This window comes from Aethalodelphis obliquidens, unplaced genomic scaffold, assembly GCF_003676395.1.
Source record: "Aethalodelphis obliquidens isolate GAN/ISIS:26980383/991018 unplaced genomic scaffold, ASM367639v1 scaffold8, whole genome shotgun sequence".
In the NCBI taxonomy this organism is placed as follows: domain Eukaryota; kingdom Metazoa; phylum Chordata; class Mammalia; order Artiodactyla; family Delphinidae; genus Aethalodelphis; species Aethalodelphis obliquidens.
In genome coordinates this window covers 19510210-19532778 of record NW_020837952.1, presented here as the reverse complement: position 1 = coordinate 19532778, position 22569 = coordinate 19510210, and the positions used below count along the sequence as shown (strand labels likewise).

Sequence of the window (22569 nt, the reverse complement as noted above, 5' to 3'; positions counted from 1 at the left end):
CAATTGTACAAATCATCCCAATGGCAAAAAGCACTTACTGATGCTAGGAAAATATCAGTGGGTTCTATGTACAGTCACTTTGAATCTAAGCCAAAGGAGTGATTTAGATTTTGTGAAATCTAAAGAGAAATGTGCTAATATTAGAATGGCTAATATATACATGCCAGACCCCTGAGTCCCAAAAAGAAAAAAACATACATACAAACACACACTGCCTTGAAGGAACACAGAAAATGAAGACAGATGTGTAGACAATAACATTATAATGAGATGATGACTTTATCCAAGTTATGTATAAAACAGGACTCAAGAAGAGAAGCACTTACGTCACTTTGGTACGTTAAGGAAAAGTGTCACAGAGAGAGAGGGAGCATCAGAGCTAATACTTAAAAGATGGCAGGGGGATTGCTAAATGACCAAGCTAAAGTAAGGGCAATATGTAAAGATGTGGTGGTTAAGAGAGTGAAAAGAGAAATTCATGAGCATGGAGGATTTAGACATAAAAAGGTCTGAAATACCAGCTAAATAAGTAAACTGAAAATTCATCTGAGAGATAGGCACTATCTGCTTTCTTGGCATTGAACCCAAAGTTTTTATTTTTTTAAGCTTTCGGAGCACAAATTTTAAAAGCCTAGGCAGCAATTTGAAGACTGGTATGTTGTTTTAGATTCAACTTATTCTGAAAGGGCATTAGGAAGATGGTAGGGGACAGAGAGGGCAGGAATAAACAAATGGAATTTGTTTTTTCCCCCCGTAGACTTGAGGACAGGAACCATTTCCATCTGGTTCATTCTAGTTTGCTCAGTGTCTCTTAGTGAATGTTAAAAGTGTTTTTTAAATTAAAGTACTAAATAATATTTTAATACTTAGAAAAAATTAATAAGAAAAAATCATATCTTATTTCCTTGCTATTAAAATAATGCTTTGGTAAGCATATCTACAAATAAATCTCTGTGTGAGCCTCAAATTATTGTCAGGGTAGACAGAACATTTTTATAGCCCTTCATATATCTGGTGTAGATTGTATAACCAGTATTTAAAACAGTGCAAATAAACTATAATGTATGTTTAGATTTAATTTGAGCCATAAAATGAAAATGATAATTCCTCTTCTAGGCTTTACATATCTTTATTTTGCTTACAGTTTGCTTCAATTTAAGGAGGCAGACTTCTACAGAAGTATTTTAGGGGATCAATTTAGGGGATGGATTTCCACAGAAATGTTTATGTACATATTTTAGAAATAATAGGCATGACAGTAATTTCCTTGGAAAAGTTTTTAATATCAACATACTCAGAATACATTTTTTGTGAAAACAATATGCAATTGTTTAATATACATTATAAAATCATTAATTTTATGAAGTTTCCAACTGTCTAAATACTAAAACAATCCCATATTCTGACATAAAGAGGAACCACTTTCTATATTATACCAAAATTAAAATTTACCCGTATTCTAACATTGAGAAATGAGATTAGAAAAACCCAACATTATAAAGTCTACCTCAAAGAGATCAACAATGACTTCACAGACTGTCTTTACTGTATATATACACACAATATTTTTTATTTTAGTTTTTTGAGACACATAACCTGTCCTATTTTAATGATTCATATATTTAACAGAAGGTTATAATGTAGAGGTCAGAGAAGAGGATTTGGAGGCTGAAGACCAGTGTTCAATCTAGAACTTCCTAGATTACTGCATTTCTATCCCTTGTGCCAGCTGACACATAAATGTCTGAATGAATAAATAAATTACATTAACAAGGATTTCTTCATCTATAAATTGAGATAATACCACCTACCACACAGAATATGTGTGTAGAGCAAGTAAGAGAACTAACTGGTGCCATAGTGCTTTGTTCACCTTAAGACTCTGAGTTAAAATTATTTTTAAAGATTCGTGATAGGGTTTGTTGTTTAGTAAAAACATCAAATGTCAAACTTCAGTCTTGGCTTTGATATAATATTTTACTTACTTATGTTTTCCTTTTAACAAGGTATCATTAACAACAAATTTGTTCAGTGTTCATTTTAACGGGGAAAAAAAAGTCTTACAATTCATTAAATAAACACTGTATGTGATTCAGGTCAACACCCATGTCCTTCTAGAAAATCTCCTTTGGTAAGTCATTATAAGAAGAAAATCTGTTTGTTTCAAAAGAAAACTGGTTCATTGTAAAAAGGTCTAAAGTTTACACGTTCTCATTAAATTCCAATTCAAAGCGCTTCACACATACATCTTTCATAGCATTTATCACATTGTATTATGAATAATAGTTGTTTCTCGCAAGAGACTTTGAGCAACTTAAGGGCAGAAAATCATGTCATATTCATCTTTATATCAAATCCTAGCCTTTGGCTGGTCCTTTGTAGGGGTTAGTGCCTGGTAGACATAGAATGAATGACAGGCATAAAACAGAGGATATGTGTTGTGTCAAAGCAGAGGACAAAGAACTGTTATAATTTTGATTAGTTTTATGGTCTATGAGCTAAGTGATAAGTTTATCAACAGACTGAAAACAGGATTTTTAAAAGATTCCTTTTACGTTTTTCTCTATGAATAAAAGTAGTTTTAAGGTAGACAGATGTATGTTAAAATAATTTGATGCAGGGAGAGTTTGGAGCATGTTATTGGAACAGTAACATGAAAATGACATGGAAAAACCAGCAAAAATTTTTATTTTAGAATTACTGAGTGGTAGTTTATTCAGTGCTCTCAAATATTAATAAATGAAGTCTAAGTAACTTTGCCAAAAGCTTGTTGTATTTTATAATGCTTTATTTTTGTGATTTAAAAATGTTATATTAAGATATCAGAGTATTATTGTAGATGGGAATCAGCCTGCATTAGTGTTTTGTTTTGTATTGGGGAGGGGCGGTGAACCACGTGAGAGTTTATACTTGGGAAATATAGTTTATGTTTAAATGATTACTTGCCCAACTTATTTTGAGGTATAAAATAGAAATGGTCAGTAAGTGTTTGCTGATGTGTATGTTTGAAACCATATAAAGATAGTTGAAAACATGTAATGACAATTCCAAGGAGCTACATCCAATATTAAAGATAACATGACTTAAAAAAAAAAGATAACATGACTAACAAGGTTTACATTACACACAAAAGAATTTTCATAAATATTTATTTTAAGTGCCTGATGATAACTAAAAGAGACGTTTCCTGCCTTTGTGCATCTAGTTGCTTGGGAGGCATTCCTTATTAAAAGAAAGGGTGCTAATAATATAAAAAGACTTTTTGCTAGGATCTCAGCAAATGTTATAAAAAAATTTTTATCACCAAGTAGCCATTACCTTATGGGAAGGATTTACAGTAATATGTGATTATGTATATGCTACTTTCATATGGCGGTGTCAGAAGCTCAAATCAGGCCTGGGTAACCTGATTGTACATTAATAAATTTTTACATGATTTGACCAAAGCTGTTTGAAGGAAAGGGTTCTTATTAAACATTTATCTGGTAAAATAAGGCAAACCCTTTAATTGTTCAAATGGAAACTATAAGAATAGTTCTGATATTCTATTTTGTAAAATAATTAGCACTTGCATAGCTTTATCAGAGACACATGTATTTTTAAAAAGATCTACATTCTATTTGTTATGCAGTATGGTTGCTCTATTTGACTCTCACTAAAAGAGGAGACAAAAATCAAGCTGATGTGTAAGATAAATTGACTTCATTTTAGGTTATAAGTTGTAAAGATATAATATGGTAAGTACTTTTCTATAATTCAATTCTATTGTGGGTTTATGGAAAAAAAAGAAAGCTTAAGAATTTTGGTATCAACACACATGGGGACAGAGGGAATATTCCTAACATGGAACTGTGTAGCATGTTTGCCTATTAACGTATCAGTTTTGACATAGAATATGTAATATTTTTATTATGAGAATAAATGTGGTATACATTTATCTTTTTGTTTAAAGTAAAAGCTAGATCTCAATCTCTGTTATTTCATAACATACTTTCTTAGAAGGTGAATATAATCAGCTACCTGTTTTTAGTAGTCTGAGTTACTTGGATGATGCAAAGGTACTTCACATTTGAAAATACTATTTTCAAAATATTTTACAAGCTATTGCAAAAGCTAATTTTGTTATGAGGGAGGCCATGATTAGCTCAGTTTTACTGATAAAAAGATATGAAAAGTTTAAATAAAAGAACTTGCCCTGTACTTCAGGTTTTTTCCTAAAATTTTTCCCAATCACAGTGCCAAAAATAATAATTTAATTAATACAAAATCCAGCAGTTTTAAAGTTTTATTTCATGTTGGTTAACTCCTACTAGGCAAATTACTTAGAATGTAATATCCCAACTTTGGTACAGGAAAAAATTTTTTTATAATATAATTTAAAAACATTACTTGTCATAGACTGTTCTTTAAAAGAAGTTTAAAAAGACAAAAACACAAAACACTTTACAAACATACAATTTCCTAGAAAAAATTTTAAGTACATGATTCTCACATAAGGCACTTCCATTCTTGTTCAAATAAGTTTCATAAGAGGTTCTCCATTTTTTTTTGCAACCAAGTCTTCATAAATAAATTATGCAGTAACGTTGTTACTTCAGGTAAAACTTTATTAAATACCCAATTTTGGAATAATTTCCTTAAATATCTTTACCTTTGAACAGAATGAAGTTCAAGCATCAAATCCTAATTGAAGGTACTTTTAGTCTGTTTGCAGTTAGAGAATTGGTAACGTTTTACCTTGTTGATCTTGTTCAAGAATCTTGAAATCTTCCAAAGGAAGACTGTTTAAGGCAGTTGGTAAAATGTGTTCTGATGTGCCCTTAAGTAATATATTATTTGCTTCTAGATTCTTCACCAAGCACGTGGCTTTGATCCATCTTCGAGTTGCTCTGCGTTCCTTCTGTAGGCAAGTTTTCATTTTCCTTCTTAAACTTGCTATTTCCTTTTCCAGTTTAATTATCCTCTTTTTTGCTTCCATAGGGTTCCTAAAGGCATAACTGTGTTCAAGTAGTACTTGCTGACTACTAATGTTTGATTTTAAATTAGGTGGTCCGTTTGGAGTACAACTGTTGTTTTTCTTCAGAAGATTCCTTGACTTGAGTTTCTGAGCAGAATAAAATTAGAAGGTTGAACATAAATTATGGAATATCACAAATAAGTAAATTTTGTTTTGGATAACAGTATTTAAACTGCTCTTTTAAAAACTGATTTTAAAAATTTGATAGGAAACATTAGCAGCCTATCTCATGTAGTCATGGATTCAAGTTTCTCAACTGGTTGAATTAACTCCAGCCACCTATTTCTTTTTGTCTTTTCTCTCCAGAGAGATAAAAGCATTGGTCTGGAAATAGAGAATGGACTTCCTAGGTCTCTTCCAAATTATTGAATATGATTCTGTAGAGACTTAAAAAGATTCTTTGCAATATTCTAAGGCCAGTACAGAATGCATTTAGACATTTGGTTTATTTGTGATACTGATTTGATCTCTTTTTTAGGTAAATACTATCTTCTCAATTTGATTAATATTTCAGACGTGTGGTCCTACTTAATACAAACATATTCCAAAGTATCAAGCTCCTGAATAGATTTACCTATTTAATTATGCACAGTTATATCTTATTGATACATTCAAGGTTTTAAAATCTGGCTAGAAACTTTCTTTCCAAATCAGAAACCTGAGGACCCTTTTTTCCCTTTATCTCTTTCATTCAATTAGTCATCAAGTCCTATTAATTCTATCTCCTAAATATCTGGATCACAAATCCTCGCCTCTTCATCATTCTTTTTTTTTTTCACTCTCTTCATTTCTTTTTTTTTAATTTTTTTATTTATTTATTTTGCAACACTGTGCAGCATGTGGGATCTTCCCCGACCTGGGATCAAATCCACGCCCCCTGCAGTGGAATCGCAGTGTCTTAACCACTGAACCACCAGGGAAGTCCCTCCTCTCCATCATTCTTAATGCTACTACCCATATCAAGCCCATATCATTCATGTCTGGCTTGAATATATTAAAAACTTCTGTATTGATCTCTGGCTCATTTTGATCCTCACTAGTCTATTTTCTGCCACACAATAATTTTCTAACAGATTTGATGATTTAATACTGGCTAAATTCTTCTTTGCCTCCCTATTATTTAAAGAAAAAAATATCTTTTTTATATGCCAAAATATCTACATGGCATACTGTACCATTTAGGATCTCACCCCATTCTGCCATTCACCATCTTTTTAAAAATTAATTAATTAACTTTTGGCTGAGTTGGGTCTCCATTGCTGTGTATGGGCTTTCTCTAGTTGCAGCGAGCGGGGGCTACTCTTTGTTGCGGTGCTCGGGCTTCTCATTGCGGTGGCTTCTCTCGTTGTGGAGCACAGGCTCAAGGCGTGCAGGCTTCAGTAATTGTGGCGCGTGGGCTCTAGAGCGCAGGCTTGGTAGCTGTGGCACATGGGCTTAGTTGCTCCACAGCATGTGGATTCTTCCCAGACCAGGGCTCGACCCGTGTCCCCTGCATTGGCAGGCAGGCGGATTCTTAACCGCTGCACCACCAGGGAAGTGCTGCCATCCACCATCTTAATTTTTACTCCAATAATATTAAACCACTTATAGTTCCCAGATTATTTGATTAATTTCATAGCTTTGTCTTTCATTCAACATTTATTGAAACACAGGAATTCATTTATGAATTCCTGGGGACACAACAGTGAACAAGTAAGATAAATATGGTTCCTGTCTTCATGAAACCTACAACTGGCATTCCTTCTGTCTAGGGGAATTGGCAGGGACTCTTTTTTGATCTGTATATTCCCAGCATCTAACTTGGATTTTGACATAATGTAAAGTTTAGTAAACATCTGTTGAATGAATAAATGATCAAAATGTCAAAAACAAGGTATACTTCAAATTCAATAAATGTATGAGTTTGTACTATGTACCAGGCACTATTTGAGGTTCTGAGGATTCAGAAATGAAATGCTTGCCCTCCTGGAGCTTTTCTGATAATTGGTTTACCACAATCTCCTCTCCCTTCTCTTCCATTCAGATAGTAACTCATGTAGATTTACAAATTTAACTGTCAAAAATAACTCAAGAAAAGCAGTGATTTTTCCTCTCCGAGAGGAAAAGATGTCTATCTTCCTTTTCAAAGCTAAACTCTTTATTTTGTTGACATTTCTTTGAGGATTCTTACATGAGGGAAAGGCACTTTTCAATTTCCACTCTGACAACCTCCCTTCTGAACCTTTCAGTGACGCTGTCTTTCTCAGCTAGCTTTTTCCCCTCTGATCAGATCTTCCCTAACTAGATAAAACATTGTTTTAATACATTCATACTATACCTTAAATTTCTCCTTCCTTTTAAATATCACTTGCTAACACTTATTTTCCATTCACTCCTCAACTCATTATCTTTTGTTCTTATCATGCTATTGCAGCTGCGCTGTGCAAATTCAAGAACCCTCTCCTACGTTCCAAACTCCAAGCTCAAGCCCAGCCGAAATGTCTGAGCTCTATGAGGTTTTCTGTTATGCCTCCCTCTGAACTTACATTCTTTGGTGTAACTCTGGTATTCTTTGGGTGTGCTGCCCTGAAAGCACTTAACACACATTATTTGCATATCATCTTAAAATCAGAGCAGAGCGATGCTGGAGGTTTCATTACCATTTCTCAGTTTTACCAATGGGTCAATTATTGATAATAATAAACAATGATGTAAAATTCCAATATAATAAAACAGTTTAGGTTGGGGAAAGAATATTGGAGTCAGGAGTGCTGAGCACTAATTCTAGCCTGCATCTTTACTTCAGTTTTGCAGTTTTCTTGAGGCACAGTATTATGAATATGATATGAATTTCATATATGAATTTCAATATATTCTTTTTTTTGAATTTATATATGAATTTCATATATGAATTTCATGAATTTCAATATATTCTTTCAATATATGAATTTCATATATATTCTTTTTTTTTTTTTTTTTGCGGTACGCAGGCCTCTTCTCACTGTTGCGGCCTCTCCCGTTGCGGAGCACAGGCTCCGGACGCGCAGGCTCAGCGGCCATGGCTCACGGGCCCAGCCACTCCGCGGCATGTGGGATCTTCCCAGACCGGGGCACGAACCCGTGTCCCCTGCATCGGCAGGCAGTCTCTCAACCACTGCGCCACCAGGGGAGCCCTCAATATATTCTTAATTGTTCCATGTTACAAACAAAAAGGGATGGATTCTAAAAATGGTTAAAATGGCATAAAAGTAGTATTACTTACCATGGACTTTATGTGGGTACAAAAATCAAAAATGGTTGGAACAGCATCCATTTTAAGTCGTCTAGTTTGTCCTGTTAGGTCAAAACAGGAGGCTTCAAAGTGCTTTGAACAAAGAAAAGTATGTTTTCCTGGCACAAAATTTTTGCGCCTAACCAGGCGAACCCATTCTTTTCTTCTTTTAGGATCCAAAGGAAACCTTTAAAAAAAAAAAAAAAAAGGCAACTCAAATTCCAACTATCACAATTCTGGTTGTACCTCAATGGTTAAAAGAAAATTTGAAAGGTAACAATTTAAAGTGTCTTACATTCACATATAAATTTAACAATTTCCGGTATCCAGATACTGGAACAGAAACCAATTCATGCTCATTTTTATAAGTTGTAAAAAAGTTAACAAAAAACTAACTTAAGTGGTTTAATTTTTCAGGGTTTTAAAAAGAGACCTTTCTTCCCAAACTAGTCCTTAACAAGGGCAGTAAAATAAACAAGACTAAACTGATCTAGATCAAATTTATGTAGATCCATTATAAGCAGGAATAATTTTACAGTGCTTTGATCTGCTGCTCATGTACGTGGTCAAGACAAATCAGATCATCTACAGATTAAATTTTATCAAGACAGATTCTGGTATTCCTTCCTCTGTGTTCATTATGATACTTACTACATTGCTTTGTAATTTTCCATTTTAATAAATTTCCAGTGAAATCAAAGAAGATTATAAGTTTCTCGAGGACATGGATCATTTTATCTTTTTTTTTTTTTTTTTTTGCAGTACGCGGGCCTCTCACTATTGTGGCCTCTCCCGTTGTGGAGCACAGGCTCCGGACGCGCAGGCTCAGCGGCCATGGCTCACGGGCCCAGCCGCTCCGCGGCATGTGGGATCTTCCCGGACCGGAGCACGAACCCATGTTCCCTGCATCGGCAGGTGGACTCTCAACCACTGCGCCACCAGGAAAGCCCTCATTTTATCTTTTTATCTAACTTTAACACTTACGTAGTGCCTTGCAAACAGTTGGGACTCAACAAAAATTTGCTTAATTAATGTAAATACAGAATATATGAATTTATAATTCACTATATTACTTGCATGAAGTTAAACTGCATATATTTTTAAAAAATGACCTCTTAAGCTATGTTGTACAGTAGAAGGCATAATTAATTTCTACAAAAAGTAAAATGCTGATGACAAGCCCAGCAGGAATGTTTTTCCTTTTATATTTATTTCAGATATAAAATATACTGATATGCACCCAGTGTACACCTGTTAAGGAAGAGAAAAATATAAGGGACTGTCTAAAAATTCGAATGGTAACTGACTTGCAAATGTTGACTGACTTGCAAATAGAGGAATCAACATTCACATGTAATAAGTTTGAACTCTTCTTTAGTTTGACTACCTTATCCTTGAAGTATTAATTATGAACTCACTAGTACCTAAAAAGAACCATTAAATTTATGTTAGAAGATCATGTGGCTCAAAAACCCCCAACTGAAGCTTCATTAGGTAACAGCTTTGGCTGTGTCAGGTATACTAGTCTTGCTCAAATTACCAGCAGGGAGGGCCACAGAGGTGAAGGCCCAGACTTACTTACTTAGACACCCTGCCATCTCATGTCCCAACCCCCACTGCCCCAAACACACCCTCACCTGGGGATAACATTCGTGTGTCACTCTGCAGTTCACATGTTTTCATATATGTACGTTGTTTTGCATTTCACTAGAAATACAAGTCTCTCTAATGGAGACTTTATCTACTCGGCCTAGCCCTCACCTCTTAATAGTAATGTATTCTCATCTCAAAGCTTTCTGATCACTTTCTCATCTAAGTGATCTGAAAATGTTTCCTGAGGATTAAGCTAAAAATTAAGCTTTAGTTTATAAGCACACTTCTTCTTCTTGGGACTTCAAGCACAAATAAGTACTATCAGCACTATTGTATTAGCATTTGTATAAGACTCTTCAGATATATGAAGACTTTCTTTCAAATATTACCTTTCACCCCCTCACCTTTTAGCTCGTTTTTAAACTAAAAAAAAGTTTTAAATTATGAAACCAACGTCTCCAATTGGACCTTAACGTGATCAAATTCTACTTCTTTCTTTTAAGACTCAGTTTAGGAATCCTATGTTCCTAACAAGTTTTTTTATGATCAGAAGACTTGGTCAGATGTTCCTATATCATATAGCACTAATATAACTGTATTCTAATTGTTTACTTTTCTATCTCCACCACTAGATCACAGGTTTCTCCTGGTTAGGAGCTGTTTTTTCACTACTTTTTCCTGTTAGTAAGCATTCAATGAACTTTTTGAGTGAATCAATGAATATACAAAGTAATGGAGTTAGTTTGGCATTACTAAATAATCTTGAGATTACCTGTGTTGAAATAAAATAAGAATAATCAACAATTTTATATTTGATTTTAGATAATGTTTTATACAGTATTAACCTTAATCATGTTTTTGCACGTGTTGTTTGGATTTTTCTCAGCAAATTCAAAGGGTGGGAGAAGCAGCCCATAAACTGAATTTAAGTAATAATAAATCATGTAAATATTAATTTTAAAAAATTAACGTGGTGTTAATAGATGGATATATTCTTGTTTACACAATAATAGAACCAGGCTTTCAGAAACATTAGTAGTTTTGGAAAATCACTCAGTATTTTAACAATGCTATTTTGCTTGGGTCTTTAACAGCTGAATGCCTCTTACATTCCAAGCACTGTCCTAGGCACTGAAGACATAGTAGTAAACAAAATTGATCTACCTTTATGATGTCTACCTTCTATGTGGGTATACTGTAATGGGGAAGGTAGAGAATCAAATAGCTTGATGTAGTAGAAAAGAGTGGCTGAAAATAGTCTCTGTAATCAAACCAGGTATCAATCCCAGCTCCTTCGTGTAATAGCTGGGTGACTTTAAGAATGTTGTTTAATCTTTTTAGGCCTCAGTTTCATCATCCATAAAGTGGAGTAATAACGGTACCTAGTGTGGTTCTGGGGATTAAATGAGACATTGTGAGTAAATGCTCAGCCCAATGCATAGTATGTGGTAAATACTAAATAAATGCTGTTTATTATTATTATAAAAGTAATTACAAGTGTCATGAGTTTATAAAAGGGTAAGTACAGGATTGCACGGAACCATAAAACAGGAAGAGCTAATCTCGTCAAGAAGCCTTAAGACAGTACGAATTAGCTAGGGAAATTAGGATGGTAGTAGTGAAGAGTGTTAAAGAGTACCTTGGGGACAGGAAGAGTGTTATGATATGAAACGAAGATGGAGGACTTTCCAAGTTAAAGAGTAATTTTGAACTTTATCCAAAATGGCATTGGTAAGCCATTAAGAGGCCTAATTTAGAGCTGTCAACAGAAAATGTTTTAGCTGGTTGTTAAACACAGCCATTATTAAAAATTAAATTATGTAAGTTTGCATTTAAATAAATTAAAAACAAAGGTAATAAATACTAAAAACCCATCACTTCCTAATTATTTTACTGTTGTCTATACTCTTCAGGTTACTTAATGTCTGTTACACCTGTATGGAATAAATGCTATAGAATAGGGTAGTATTGCACGTTTCTTCCCAACTCCATGATCAGTGATGTCATATTGGTAGCTTATAACCAGTTATGGTGGGAGTATTTATATCATGGAAATTGGACAAACATTACAAATCAGGGCTTTCCCCCTTTCCTGGAAATCCTGTTGTTAAAAATTTAGCAACACACTATTGATTATAGACGAGCGGTTAGGAATGCATGAATGGAAGCAGTGAACCAGTTAAAAGGTTGTAATAATCCAACTGAGAGGGAATGGTGAGAAGTCAAGGGAGGATGACCTCCTAGTTTCTGGGTGGATGGTGTTTCCATTTACTGAGAAAGGGAATATGGGAAGTGGTGTAGGTTTGGGAGAAGGGCAAGTTCAGTAGTACAGTTTTAGTACGCTGAATGTGAGGAACTGAAGAGACCAGGGAAATAACTGAGACACTTTACCGATAGGTCTAAAACTCATTAGAGAGAGTCGGACCAGAGGTATTGATTTGGGAGGCATTAACAGGTAAATGTTAACCAAGACCACAGGAACCATTGCAATCCTTTTGATAAGAGTGGGAAGACCTTGGTCAGGGGGTGGAGTGGCAGAGGAGACTGAAGTTAGGCCAAAAAAGTAAGATGAAAATCACAAAATTAGTGTCAAATAATTCAAAATAGAGAGTATTTCAAGGAGGAAATGATCACATGCCATGAAAAAAGGACGCTGGAGTGACAATTTATGTTAGCAAGAACAGTTTCAAAAGATTATTATTGGCAACACTTAGACTGGAATGGGCTGAGTAAAAGAAAAATGGTGACAGTAAGTTTGGGCAATATAAGCTGTACATGGGGATAAAGAAGTCTACCAATGTCCTAGGAAAGCAGTGAATAGTGTTAATTATGAAATAGGGATTAATTTTATTATAAATAATGTTATTTTAACACCTAAACTTATGGGGTTACACATGAAAATGTTAATTTCATAGCAAACAGTCAAACATGGAGAGGAGGTATGTATGTTAGGGTACCACTGTGCATCTCCTAAATATTCATTATTGGTCCCTTGAATCCTCCCTCCCCCTCATTTTCCAAATCAAATGACCTTATATGGTAGTTTCTCCTCAAACATTTCTCAAGCCTGTCCACTTTCCATCTCTACTGTCAGTACCACTGTAGTCTAGGCCACTGGGTGGACTCTCCATTGTTTTACTACAGGTTCCCAACTTTTTTCTCTATCAACGCTCACCTCTCCTAATCTAGTGCTGATTGTGCCAGCAACAGAAGTACATTTAGTTCAGTTGATGCTGTAGCAGGATATCCTTGTGAAATAGCAGGTGCATTAACATTCTGTAATAAGCTCCTTTCTGTCAAATTCATCTCTTGATGATGCTTGACCAGCTCTTTAAGTAACACTGTAATTCTCTGCACTGCAGCCTGAGGGCTTTTTAATATACAAATCTAATCACGCCATTCTTTTTAAGCCCTCCATAGCTTCTCAAGTACTCATTGGATAAAATAGAAAATCCTGTAAGTATCGTACAGGACCAAATCTATGTCATCTTTTGGTCTCGTTTGAAATTTCACATCCTTTGAGAAGTGTTCTTTGACTTTCCAAGGCTAAGTTAGAGACCCTGAAGGTCTCTTCTTTGGCACTTGACCACGATTATTTATGTTGGTCTTTCTCATTCCAACTCCAGGAAGGTTAAGAATTCTCTGGATCCCTAGCACCATGTCGGGGAAATAAGAGCTTGGTACACATTTGATGGATGAATGAATAAAGCACTACATTTGCATGAAGTAGATGAAAAACAGAAACACCACAAGGATTTTTTTTTTAAGTGGTAACTTTTAATAAGTGGGTACACTTTGTCATAATGAAGTAGGGAGAAAGGTCAAGGATATCATTTTCTACATTCTAAGATCTTAAGTTGTGAGGTATATAAAATCAGAACTGTTTGTACTTAACTTTTTGAATGCTTCTTTTCTTCAGGCATATGGCAGGCACTTGCAGAGAAGGTAAACATTTACCAAGTACTTATTATGTTTCATGTAGGGTTCAAAGCGCTTTCCAGAGTTCTGATTTGACAGAAATAAAGAATTTTGATTGCTCTTCCAGCAAACGAAGGCAAAACATAACCTGGGTTCTTTTTATATTACTCTGTTCTAGTAAGAATAGAAAGCTTATTTTTTCCACTTTCATTAACATCGCTTAATTCCACGGCTACTTACGATGATGACTCAATTTTTCCGCAGAGTTACTGTGCGTGACTATTTGAAATTTAAATGCTTCCCATGTCAATCCAGCTAGTGAGAATTGACTAATTATACGGGAACACAGCAGGCTTTTTAGGTGACTGCTGACTTGAAAAGGCAGATCTTGCTTCCTCTTATGGCGTCATTAATATCAAAACTTGGTCTAACACATAGGGAGTAAAAGAATAGAAAATTAAGGTATCCTCCTGTCACTTTCTAGAGAAGGAGTAATTACGGAGAGAAGTTGGCTCTCTTTTACAAAGTGAGTAAACCTTCCCCGAAGGGAGCGAAAAATTGGACAGATTTGAGAAACACACACAAAGGGCAAAAATGATGCGTCCCTGCTACTAGCTAGCTAGCTAGCGAAGTTATTAGAATTAGTAGAATCCTGTTCTTTCCACACAAGCGATACCCAGCCTAGGAACTCCCGTTTCCGTCACCCCCACTCCCTGCCCAGGTTACCTGTGGAAGCTGATGTTAATGTGCTTGTTGTAGGTAGTAGCACAACCCGCCGCGGCGCAATTGGTCGGCATTTCCCTTTCGCCCTCATTCGGCGCTGTCTTAAGCCTAATCTGAGGCGCGGGCTGCTACGCTTTCTTCGGGAAGAGACTGGGCAAGCGAGGCTGGGGAAGGGCCCACCCAGCTAAGCTGAGGGAGCTAGGTGGGAAGAAAGGGTGTACGTATGTGTGCGGGGAGGGGGGGGGTGTCAGCCTTCCCTTTCTCTTTATTAATATGGCGGACTTGAGCCACAGGAGCCGACAGTCCTGGAGCTCTAATTCCCTTCGTTTGCCTTCACCAACATGGCGGACGCACCCCGTCCTCTCTCAGGCTCCCAAAAGGGAGTAGGACTACTGCTTCTCTTCAGCAGCTGTCCTCCGAGCAATTAAAAAAAAGACGTGTGTCCCTCCCATCCCCCTGAAACTCTCACGGCCGAGATTAAGAACGGGCCCGCCTACCCCGCAACGCACCCAGAAACCCCAAAGCAGCGTCTGGAGTGGGGACGGGCCTCAGACTGGAAGGACAAACTCTAAGCGAGAGCCAAAAAAAAAGACTACAACTCCCAGTGAGAATCGCGTTGTCCTAATTATTATCGCGTGAACTGGGAGCCTTGTTTCCTGCGTGCCGCAGGAAGTGACGTCACGAGCAGAGCCACTTCCAGAGCTCTCTTCTCGCGAGGCGGAAGAGCCCAGATCGCGGAGGAGCAAGGGGGCGCTAGGGCAGGGAAGTGGGTTGCGACGGTCCGGCGAGAAAGAGCTGGGGTGCGGGGAAGTTGGGGAGCAGAGCCCGCTAGGTGAGCAAGTAGGGTAAGGCCGCACCGACCGGGTCCGTTGAGAAAGAAGGAAACTGAGCAGGAAGGCAGCTGACGGGCGGATCCCCGGACAGAGCGCTAAGGTTGTGTGGAACGCGCTGCTCCCGGGATGGCGACTGCAGATACTCCGGCCCCGGCCTCCAGTGGCCTCTCGCCCAAGGAAGAAGGGGAGCTTGAAGATGGGGAGATCAGCGACGACGATAATAACAGCCAGGTACGGAGCCGGAGCAGCAGCACCAGCAGTGGCGGCGGGCTGTTACCGTACCCGCGGCGAAGGCCTCCTCACCCGGCCCGGGGCGGTGGATCCGGCGGAGGCGGTGGCTCCTCCTCGTCATCGTCCTCTTCTCAGCAGCAGCTGAGGAATTTTTCACGCTCGCGGCACGCGTCGGAGCGGGGCCACCTCAGGGGACACAGCAGCTACCGACCCAAAGAGCCGTTCCGGTCTCACCCGCCCTCCGTGCGGATGCCTTCGAGCTCACTGTCCGAAAGCAGCCCCCGGCCGTCCTTTTGGGAACGGAGCCACATCGCCTTGGACCGTTTCCGTTTTCGAGGCAGGCCTTACCGGGGTGGGAGTCGCTGGAGTCGGGGGCGAGGAGGGGGTGAGCGAGGAGGCAAGCCGGGGGGCAGACCTCCTCTGGGAGGAGGAGCTGGATCCGGATTCGGCAGCAGTCAGAGCTGGCGAGAGCCCTCTCCACCTCGGAAGAGTTGTATCCTTAACGTGGCGGTCTGCCCTGGGTGTGTCACTGAAGTTCCCTTTAGCGTCTTCTCAGATCTGTGAGATGAGTAACTTTTCGGAACCGTCAGAACCGCTTGTTTTCACTGTGTCAGTATACTTAGCGTAGGCGGTTCTTTGGTAATCTCCACCCATGTGTCAAACTGTAGCGTTATTTCTTAAAATTGCTTTATTGGGTGTATTGCTTTTTAACATGAACGTGTTATGGATGGGGGCCAAACTGGTGGAATCTGAGACAGTGTAAAATCAGATTTGCAGTATTACATCAGAAGCCCAAGTTTCATTAGCCTTTGTTTTTGCTAGTACAGGAACTTTGTTACGTGAAGTTGCCTTAGATTGTTAGAGGGAGAAAAAAGATACTGGCCATAAAAAGTTTGGGGAATACTGTTGCTTATTTCATATTGCAGTGTCACATTGAAAATTGTGAGGTTTCATCGTTCATAATCCTACTGGTTTTATTTGTGATTCTGTTTCTAGCTTTCTTGATTTACTCTTACACACTGCCGCTTTTTTAAAGTTAAAAAAAAAAAAAAAGAACTGGTATCTTCTTCGCCAACTCAAATTCAGAGGTTTGAAATTAACATATCTTTGGGGAAAACTTTACCTTCTTAACTTTTCTATTATGTTCACATTTTGGACATTTTATAACTCTTACTGCTGACAAATGTGGGCTAGATAGAAAATGAAACTTAACAGCATTTTTATTTTAATATATTGGAAACTATGGGGTTTATGGGAAGGTGGAATCTATGGAGAGGTTAAGAAGGAAAATAGCAAAATAATCTGTTTTTTGTTCCCTCTAATCTTTTTCATAGTTATCGTAAACATTCCTGAGTTTACTCATCTGAGGGTTTGCCATTTTAAGACGTGTTTGTAGAACTATGTCTTAAAAAACTTTTTTTTAATTGAAATATAGTTAATTTACAACGTGTGTTTCAAGTGTACAGAAAAGTGATTCAGTTATATATATATTATAATTTATTGTAGTAATGTAATATATACTTTTTCAGATTTTTTGTAGAACTGTGTCTTGACATATTCCATGATAACTGCATAAAAATAGTTTACTTAGAACATTTATTACTGGTTGTAATTTCCATGGTGTAATGATTTTTTAATATATTCATTATATATGAAACTTACATATAAAGACATTTGTTTGGGAGACACTCAACATTTTTTTCACGGAATACTTAGGACCAAACTGTCTTTCCCAGATGTCGGGATCGGAAGGGGACCAGAAATGTAGGTTTAGGTAAGAAGTAGGAGCTTCTGGTGCTACTGCTCTGAAAAAACTTCTACAATCAAAAGTGGGTTAGGAGCACTCCAGGATTGTTTCAGAAAAAAAATCATGTAGGTATTTAACTTTTAAAAAGAGGAATGCTCTTTCAATAAAATTAGAAAACCTCTGCCCAAGATATTTTTTTAACCAGGGATTTGTTAGTTGTCAATTCTGAGCCTAAAAATGGAAAGGCTATTTAAGTACAAATATGTAAATTTTTTAAGAATACGAAGATGTAACTTCTAATTTGTGTTGGAGAGGCAAATGTAAATAATTATAGTTCAGTGTAAAAGGTTCAAATTCAGGTATGTAAAAAGTACTATGGGAGCTTAAAGTTTTTTCTTAGTTTATTTTATATTAGAGAAGGAAGTGGTACGTGGACTTGCCTACCTCCTGCCTTTGCCTTCTTTCTGTCCATTCATTCAATACCTCTACCACATACCTTTATTAATTGTTAATCTTATATGTTCTTTTTAATGAACAGGCACATGATGTTGTGAAACAAGTATGGGAAAATATCCAGTTTGATCTCTGTAGTAACTTATCAGAAATGAGCTCTCTTGCTGTTTTTCTTTTCACAGATGCTGCACTTAAGGATGATTGTTTTGATCTTCTGCTCATTGTTTTCCTTGTGAAGTATCACTAATCCATCCTAGAGGTGGTATTCTTTATAAGAATTTGTGAAGGAAAACATAGCTCCCAGCCACTGTTCTGTAATGTGAGCAAACAAAATTTGTAATACAAAATATTGTTAATTCAAATTGCTTTAATACCATGATTGTACTAAGTTTAATTCATATTTCCACTGTATGATTGTAATAATGACATTTTACAAATATTGCATTAAGAAAGAAGGATTATTCTGTGACTCACTTCCATAATCTAGAAGTGAGGTAGCATGAATGCAGGTGGGTTTTTGTTTTTTAAAACTTTTTTTTTCTGTAATAATTAAGGTATGCTGGATGCAGCTTTAAAGAAATAGAATAACCATTATTCTATTTAGATTCTATTTAGATTCTATTTTACTTAGATCCATATTCTATTTAGATATTAGATTCTATCAGAATGTAATACACTAAATAGATTCTATTGCAGTAGTTATTTTCATTCTCATTCATTTTTAATTTTCCTTAGTGAGAGACACTTTGTCAATCAATCTTAGCATATATCTCCTTTGGATGGCTGCTGATTTAAACTTTCAAATCTGATCAGAGCTAACATAATGAGTCCAGTGTCTCATCAGTAGAAAGTCATTCCATTTTCACCTGCAATTGTAAAGGTTGAATGGCAGTTCTTTTTTTAAACCAGGTTTCAGTTAGAAATTGCATCTTGACCAATTTCAAATCTTTTAAGTGCTGGTATCATCGTAGCTGTTCTACATAGACAGAAGTAGGAGATTTCATTTAGCCTTGAAGGAGATTAATTAGTCATAGCTCAGTTGCTTCTCATTTTTCTGTCCTTTAGTTATTTTATTTTTTTGTTAGCGTATTGAATCTTTTCCCTTTGTGAATGTTTCCAAGGACTCTAGTCATATTTTTTTTTTTAAGTTACTGTAGCTACATTGGAAAAGTGAGATGTAAATGTAGATAATTACATAGTTTATGTACAGAGAGTATGTAACGTTGGGGTGGGGGAGCAAGTAATTGCCCGACTTCACATAGTGGGTGATATTTGAATTGGGGTCAATTTGAAGAACAGAAGAACCTAGACACAAAGCTATGCATAAATTGTGATAAACATGGAAGAGGTGAGATTGGAAAGGAATCATGAAAGCATTATATGCCATTTTAAGGATTTTGGACTCTATTCTTAGATTAAAACAAGGGATGAGATCTGATCAGATTTGTGTTCTAGAAAGATTAGTCTACCAATAGGATGGAGAATGGCTTGTGGGAGATAGAACCCTAAATGGCTATCACCAGCCAAAACTATGGGAGTGCATTAGAACGCTCAAAATTGACAGAGAGAGACTAGAGCTCACTGGCGAGCACCATTTTTGCAGTAGTTGGAAGAGAAAGGAGTCATGAAAACTTACAGGCAAAAAAAAAATAAGGAAACAAAGGGAGAGTAGAGTTACGGAAGCTAAGAGAGAAGTAGTTTACAGTGTTTAGTGCTGCAGAGAAGTCAGGGTGGATAAACTCAGCCAGCAGAAGCCAGATTCCATTTGGTGGAGGAGTAAGACAGGTAATGAGAAACTAGTATTGTTTCAAGAAACTGAGCTCTGAAGAGATCAGAAAAACAGATTTACTAGAACAGTTTTGCTGCAGAACTGTTAAAGATTTTCAGGTGTAGTGCTCATTTAGTTTCTAAAATATTTGGTGGTAATTCCCATTCTTAAATTGGTCATTAGGGAAGTTTAAAAATTTTGGGGGCTTCCCTGGTGGCACAGTGGTTGGGAGTCTGCCTGCCGATGCAGGGGACGCGGGATCGTGCCCCGGTCCGGGAGAATCCAACATGCCGCGGAGCGGCTGGGCCCGTGAGCCGTGGCCGCGGAGCCTGCGCGTTCGGAGCCTGTGCTCCGCGGCGGGAGAGGCCACGACAGTGAGAGGCCTGCGTACTGCAAAAAAAAAAAAAAAATCTTTGTAGATTGCTTTTCCGTTAAGTTGTTACACAGAGAAGAAACTATTTAGGGAACTGTAATGTTATATCGTAGCGAATTTAATGATCTATAAATGACATATTAAAACCACTACTTGTCTTTTGTTAATTTCTAGGCTGGAGAAGTGAGGTGGAACAGTTCTCATATGTATGAATTAATTTGAATAAAAATTGTAGTTTGGAACCTTGTAGCCATTTCCAACCAAGAAGTTAAGTTTTATGTATCACTATGTTAGAGAAGAAAAAAAAACAAAAGTAATTGGTTTTAGATATCCTTTTCTTCAGGGGAAAATTAGAAGATACATTTTGAATACAACTTAAGGTTTTTTTTTTTATTATTTAACTGCCTTCATTGTCTTAGTTATATATATGTTGGATGTTAGTATACTTGATGAGCTCTGTACTTGTTATCTGTTAGGTTTTTAATACAGTGTTTCTTATTCATAACTTAGTCTTAACTATTGTCAGTGTTAATTTTTTATCTCTTTTTAAAAATTTGAGACATGACAAGAAACTAATTAAAAAGAAGAAACGTTTTCTTCTGATTATCTGAAGTGTAAATTATCCACATCTGTGACAAACCATTCAGTTTCTCCCCTCTTCCTTCAGAAAGGAATCTCTAACATCCAGCTCATTATGGGCTTTCCTGATAACCTGCAGAAGGAAGGATGCTATAACCTAACTAGGTGTAATACCTGTGGATACAACAGGTAATAAGTGACACGAGTGATTTTGTAAGTGGACTATTTATATGCATACTTGTTAATTTTAAAGTATGGGCACATAATGAAAGTGGGCATTAGCAGCACATGTGTTAAATGGCATTTAGTAATTTTAAAATATCAGTTCATCTTCCTTGAAGAACATGAAAAAGGGAGACAATTCATCTATAGTCTAATGTGTTTTTGTTAAATTAACTGGAAAATTTTTGGAAACTGGTTTCCTTAATATGCTGTTCAGCTAAAAGTTTTGGAAGATCTCCATCAAGAAAACAGAATTATTCATCAAAAAGTGAAAACTGTGGGGAAGAAACTTTTGAAGATTTACTTTTGAAGTATAAGCAAATACAGTTGGAACTAGAGTGCATCAATAAGGATGAAAAACTAGCTTTGAGTAGCAAAGAGGAGAATGTGCAAGAAGATCCTAAAACACTGAACTTTGAGGACCAAACAAGCACTGATAATGTCAGTATTATAAAGGACTCAAGTAAAGAAGTAGCTCCTGAGGAGAAAACACAGGTCAAAACGTTTCAGGCATTTGAATTAAAACCACTCAGGCAAAAATTGACTTTACCAGGAGATAAGAACCGGTTGAAAAAAGTTAAAGATGGAACAAAACAGCTTTCCCTGAAATCTGACACTACTGAATCTAGTCAAGGTAATGGAATTTAAAATTTCAATTAGTGATGATATGCTTCTTCCTCTAAAGGGGTAACTAGTTATTTTGGTAGTGTACTTCATTGAAATGATTCTGGTGTTTTATCTGTGAATTCTTTTTGCAGATAGTAGATAGTCGTATTGTTGGGTGATGACAAGTTTTGTTTCATTCTGATCTTTCACCACTTTTGGCCTTAAGTGCTGATCAGGACTAATAATACAGTTTTTAACATAAGTGGTAGTGGGCACCTTTGTTCCCTAACTTACAGGGGATACTTTTGCCATTTACTTTTAGATATGATGTTGGCTAAGTTTATTGTAGGAGTCCTTTATTGGGTAAAGGAAGTGTTCACCCCCACCCCAGCCCCCATTCCTTGTTTGAAATTTTCAGCATGAATGGATTTTGAAGTTTATCAAATCTTTTTTCTTCATTTATGGAGAAGAGCATCTAATTTTTCTCCTTTAATTTATTAGTGTAATGGATTATATTAATTGATTTTTGTAGTGTTAAACCACCCTTGTATGATTGGGATAAATCCAGTTAGTTCATGATATATCATTTTTATACATCATGAATTTGGTTTGTTAATTTTTTCTTTTCCTCTTTTTTATGAATGTATGATTTATATACAGTAAAAATTTACCCATTTAACTGTATAGTTCTTTGAGTTTTGACAAATGCAAGCAGTTGGGTAACCATTGCCAGCCATCACTATCATAGAACAGTTTCATTAACTCCCACCGATTCCCTCATGCCACCAACCCTACTTGGTAACCTCTGGTCTGTTTTCTGACCCTATACTTTTGCCTTTTCCAGAATGTCATATAAATGGAGTCTTGTAGAACATTGCCTTTTAACCCTAGCTGCTTTCCCTTAGCATAGTGTATTTGAGATTGATCCATGTGGTTGCTTATGTCAGTAGTTCATTTCTGTTTTATTGCTGAATGCCCCATATGGCTATGCTACAGTTTGTTTATCCATTTCCCACTTCAGGGACATTTGGTTCTTCCAGTTTGGGGCAGTTACAAAACCTTCATAGATAAAGGTTTGCTAATGTTTTGTTTAGGATTTTTCACGTAGGTTCATAGTCTGTAGTTTTGTTCCTTCTTTTTTCCTTACAAGTTTTAGTATAAGGTTATGATGCTCAGAATGAGTTGGGGAGTGGTTTCCTCTTTGTTCTCTGGGATAGTTTTAAGGTTGGAATCATTCCTGGGATATTTGGTAGATC

General features: G+C 36.7%; 2 protein-coding genes across 4 annotated transcripts in view; one reads left to right on the top strand and one right to left on the bottom strand.

The window, feature by feature from the left end:
* Positions 1–1262: 1262 nt before the first annotated feature.
* On the bottom strand, positions 1263–14994 carry THAP2 (THAP domain containing 2). The gene is made up of 3 exons (XM_027107037.1): positions 14505–14994; positions 8259–8454; positions 1263–5104 (listed from the first exon to the last, which is right to left on the bottom strand). The coding sequence occupies exons 1-3, from the start codon at positions 14573–14575 to the stop codon at positions 4715–4717; spliced, it is 657 nt and encodes a 218-aa protein (XP_026962838.1). The 5' UTR covers positions 14576–14994; the 3' UTR covers positions 1263–4714.
* Positions 5531–22569, top strand: part of ZFC3H1 (zinc finger C3H1-type containing) — a 58992-nt gene continuing 41953 nt past the window's right edge. Inside the window, exons 1-3 of one of the 3 annotated variants that reach the window (XM_027107033.1) lie at positions 5531–5538; positions 15785–16058; positions 20925–21341. In XM_027107033.1, the coding sequence (XP_026962834.1) occupies positions 15815–16058; positions 20925–21341 (661 nt within the window). In that variant the 5' untranslated portion in view covers positions 5531–5538; positions 15785–15814. Of the gene's footprint in view, positions 5539–15105; positions 16059–20924; positions 21342–22569 lie in introns of those variants that run through there. The other 2 variants (XM_027107031.1, XM_027107032.1) reach the window with 2 other exon arrangements.

Excerpts from the sequence above, each read along its gene's own strand:
- THAP2 (XM_027107037.1), bottom strand. The coding sequence starts at position 14,575 with ATGCCGACCAATTGCGCCGCGGCGGGTTGTGCTACTACCTACAACAAG. Across the intron at positions 8,455-14,504 it reads ATTAACATCAGCTTCCACAG|GTTTCCTTTGGATCCTAAAA; the intron begins GTAACCTGGGCA and ends TTTTTTTTAAAG. Across the intron at positions 5,105-8,258 it reads GTACCCACATAAAGTCCATG|AAACTCAAGTCAAGGAATCT; the intron begins GTAAGTAATACT and ends TATTCTGCTCAG.